This window comes from Dendropsophus ebraccatus, chromosome 6 (genome assembly GCF_027789765.1).
Source record: "Dendropsophus ebraccatus isolate aDenEbr1 chromosome 6, aDenEbr1.pat, whole genome shotgun sequence".
Lineage (NCBI taxonomy): Eukaryota > Metazoa > Chordata > Amphibia > Anura > Hylidae > Dendropsophus > Dendropsophus ebraccatus.
The window spans coordinates 19,877,144-19,881,730 of record NC_091459.1 but is presented as its reverse complement, the minus strand read 5'-3'; the positions used below and the strand labels follow the sequence as shown (position 1 = coordinate 19,881,730).

Genomic DNA, 4,587 nt, shown 5'->3' with positions numbered 1-4,587 from the left:
AGCTGATGACGCGGCAGAAGGCGGCCGGCACAAGGGACGGTCGGAGAGGTTTGGCTGGCCGCCCGAAGATTACATCATTGTCGCAAGATGGCGGACGGGGGTCGACATGGATCAGGTGAGTATAGAGCACTACACTTCCGGGTCTAGCATGGCTGGGGGGGAACACGGGGAAGGGGGCCATTCACTAACATAACATACATTACAAAGTTGTATAACTTTGTAATGTGTGTTATTTAGTGAATAATCGTTTAGCGCCGCACTACCCCTTTAAATATGCTACAATAAAAAATGAGTTTTAACACTTCTAGCTACATGTCTACAAATAATCACTAGTAAAATTTACCAGCTTTAGGTTGTCACCTTACAAACATGAAGATGTGATGATAATGGGAGGAGAAATAGCAAGTGCCATGATACCAGACTGCAAACTTTTTGTGCATTGCCGTTAATCTGAATACTTAATAGAAAGGATAGTGTGTATACAAAACTAACGCACCAACACAAAACTTCATAATGTGTAGCTATCGACTGCCTTTAAACAAGTTTCCTCATCACAGTTTCGTATGGCTTTACTTTTGTCGAAGGAGTTCACATATTACAGGGTATGACAAGCCCCCACCAAACTAATAAGGTAATACAAGTAAATTCCAGTAAAAAATAGATAATAAAAAAAAATCTAAAACTAGCTTAATTCTACATATTAAAGTGCACCAGTGGCCCCTGCAGGACAGCCAGTTATTCTGTGGACTGAACGCACATTTCTCGAATTGCTTTATACCTAATATACAAAAAGGAACCTGTGCTGTATTTAGGACATTTCACATTGATTGTTTGACTAATTCCCATTTACGCCTTCCTCTTCCTCCTTTTCTTTACCTGAGGTTTCTTCAACTAAAGGGGTAGATGAAATTGTCGATAGGCTGCACAATTTATCTGTACTGCCCGTATCTGTGGTATCAACTATTATTAGGCTATGTGGATTATCATCTTTGCTATGTTCAATGCCTTCTTCACCAATGACGGATGTAATGGTGGAATCCATGAGTATCAATGGCGCTTGTTGAGAACATTCCGAGTGAGAGCCATCCCTTTCAGATTTATGTTTACACCTATGAGCATTACTATCATCATCCACTTTAGCGTCTACCTGACTATTTACATCATCAACGCGTTCTAGGTCCACCTCGTTGTCATCCGCCGAAGTACTCTGTGACCTCTCTAGGCAACGTTCAATTTTGGTATCCTTGGATTTTTGTGTATTTTTCTTGGAAGATCTGTTTAATGTCGTCTTCTTAATGGTTTTATGTCGCCCACATTTCTTCGGCGGCCCCCAAATAAAGTGCTCGGGGGGTTGGTAATGATGAGAAGCAAAACGTAATAGTTTTCTCCTTTCCTTCCTTTCCTTGACGGTATACACAAAATACTCTAATGCACTTTGCTTCATGTTTGGGATTGTTTTTTCAACAATGGACTCTTCGAGAAAAGCTTTCACTAAAGGGGGCTTAAAATTCTCATATCCGAGTTCTCCGAGACTTTTTAATATTCGGGTAATTCTCAAGTAGTTGTGCTGAGATCTAAAATGATATAAGAAGATTACAGATTAAGTATCTTTCCTAACAATATCGCTTACAGTGCTTTTCGTTTATAAAAACGGGCATCTGCCGCATAGTAACTAATCTCATTACTAATCTATGTTTAAGGAACAGATATACTAGACTGGTGCAGTAACTGCGGCTGGTACAGGGCATTACACAGAGGACCGGAGTAGTATATTACAGTGCTAGTATATTATAGGTGGTGTGGGTGCCAAATGCATCAAGAACATAACAGATATAATTTTAGATCTAAAAGGGAAACTGTGTTTTTGATGCAATGGCATAAAATGTTCTATGATGACTAAACTTAGACACAGACTGACACTTCTAGCTTCAGAATAGGGTGATGAGCAAAACCTAAGAATGGCAGCAAGTCAACAATTTCACAAAAGGTTTGACTCGTCCTTGGAAAGACATATGTGTGGAACGTTATACAACTTTGTAATGTATATTATGTATGTGAATGGCCCCCTTCCCCGTGTTTCCTGACCCCCGCCCGTGGACCCGGAAGTGTAGTGCAGTATACATACCTGATACTTGTCGACCCCCGTCTTCTGACAGTGATGTAATCTTCGGGAGGCCGGCCGGCCCGCTCCTGCCGTCCCTCATGCCGACTGCCGCATCATAACTGTGCTCAGCCACGATTGGCTGAGCACAATTATGCAGAGGGGGGCCGGCATGAGGGATGACAGGAGTGGGTCGGCTGGCCTCCCGAAGATTACATCACTGTCAGAAGAAATGTGGACGGGGTTGACACGAATCAGGTATGTATAATGCACTACACTTCCGGGTCCACGGGGAAGGGGGCCATTCACATACATAACATACATTACAAAGTTGTATAACTTTGTGATGTGTTATTTTGTGAATAATTTCTTAGCGCCGCACTACCCCTTTAACCTCTTTTGCTGTAATAAAGTTCTTATCCTTTTTTTTTACCCCATGTTGAGCTATACATAGAAAACCTGTCAAAAGGGGGTGCAGAAGCATAGCTTCACAAGCAGAATGCAGTCATATTGGAAAGAATTCTTCAACTAAGTACACCAGTGTTTTGGCACACTCCTGAGGGGTAAAAACCCAGCAGATTAAAAAAAAACTAAAGGGGAAAGAATTGCATTTATTACAATGTAATGTGTCATAAGTGTCATTAAACACAATTAGGTTTGTTATAGCAAGATCTATCCTAGATATCATCTACGTGTTTTAAGGATTTGAATACAGTGGTACCTCGGTTCTCGAACTTAATTGATTCCAGAAGGCAGTTTGAGAACCGAGCAGTGCACTCCAGCAGTCTTATACAGTACTGTACAGGATGGGAGATGGTGGTGCACTGACTGTACTACTACTGTACTGTATATGCACTCCAGCAGCCTTATACAGTACAGGATGGGAGATGGTGGTGCACTGACTGTACTACTACTGTACTGTATATGCACTCCAGCAGCCTTATACAGTACAGGATGGGAGATGGTGGTGCACTGACTGTACTACTACTGTACTGTATATGCACTCCAGCAGTCTTATACAGTACTGTACTGGATGGGAGATGGTGGTGCACTGACTCTACTACTACTGTACTGTGTATACACTCCAGCAGTCTTATACAGTACTGTACAGGATGGGAGATGGCGGAGCACTGCCTGTACTACTACTGTACTGTATATGCACTCCACCAGTCTTATACAGTACTGTACAGGAAGGGAGATGGTGGAGCACTGCCTGTACTACTAATGTACTGTGTATACACTCCAGCAGTCTTATACAGTACTGTACTGGATGGGAGATGGTGGTGCACTGACTGTACTGTATATACACTCCAGCAATCTTCTACAGTACGGGATGGCAGATGGTAGAGCACTGCCTGTACTACTACTATACTGTATATGCACTCCAGCAGTCTTATACAGTACTGTACAGGATGGGAGATGGTGGTGCACTGACTGTACTACTACTGTACTGTATATGCACTCCAGCAATCTTATACAGTACTGCACTGTATGTGAAGCCTCACCAGTGCTAAACTCACCAGGTACAACCCACCATCCACGCTCACAAAAACGTTCAGGTACAGAGCAAAATTTGAATTCTAAACGTCACTTTCAGGTAAATTTTCGTTCGAATACCGCGGTATTACTGTACTTCACGACTGGCGGCCCGAAAAGTGTTTTGAGAACCAAGCAAGTGGTTTAGAACCAAAGCAAACTTTACTTGAAAATACTGTTTGAGTTCCAAGTAGTTTGAGAACCGAGGTACCATTGTATATTTGAAAACTCATGACTTTTGTTTTTCCCCATAATCCTTTGACAAAGCTACATGAAAGACATGTTGGGTGAGTGAAGTGGACAAAGTGTTTAACTTGCACCTGGACACTTAGCTGCTATCTCTGATCGCATATGTTTGGGCTCTATGATACTTGGGCAGCTGGCGTGAGTATATAATATAGGGGACTTGACTGTAAAGGTTTTACCTGCAGGCTTTAACTATTCATCACATAGCTGTTTTCTGCCCCATTACAGGGTTATATGTGTTTGCCCACCATGTGCTATACACAACTGAAATACCATCAATGACCGTGTATATGTTCCCCTTAACGAATGGTGTTCTGTACGGCTTCCCCTGAAACTTTTGCTATACGTATTTTTATCACTGTTTTGTGAATACTAATAAATTTACCAAGTATAAATTAGAAAATATTTATATGTCCAGAATTTTATGTAATCAATTTTTGTGTTACAAAATGGTATTTGTTATAAATGTTATGTCTTTGACATGTGTCCTCAATGCAGCAGAGCCTTACAGCAACCAGCCACAAATGGTTAACTTTTCAGGAGCACGTCTGTAGCACATCACCTTCTCAGCAAACAGTTATTCAAAAAAATACCTGTAGTCAAAAGGTGCCATAACACTTTCATTACATGTTATCTTTGCCAAGCCAAGAACGTTCAGTACATTAACCCCTTCAAGACAAAGTCAGGGTTAAATTAATGCAATG

At 41.4% G+C, this 4,587-nt stretch overlaps 1 protein-coding gene across 2 annotated transcripts in view; it reads right to left on the bottom strand.

The window, feature by feature from the left end:
* Window positions 1-319: 319 nt before the first annotated feature.
* Window positions 320-4,587, bottom strand: part of OGFRL1 (opioid growth factor receptor like 1) — a 27,842-nt gene continuing 23,574 nt past the window's right edge. For both annotated transcript variants that reach the window (XM_069973484.1, XM_069973485.1), the window contains exon 7: window positions 320-1,574. In XM_069973484.1, the coding sequence (XP_069829585.1) occupies window positions 836-1,574 (739 nt within the window). In that variant the 3' untranslated portion in view covers window positions 320-835. The remainder of the gene's footprint in view (window positions 1,575-4,587) is intronic.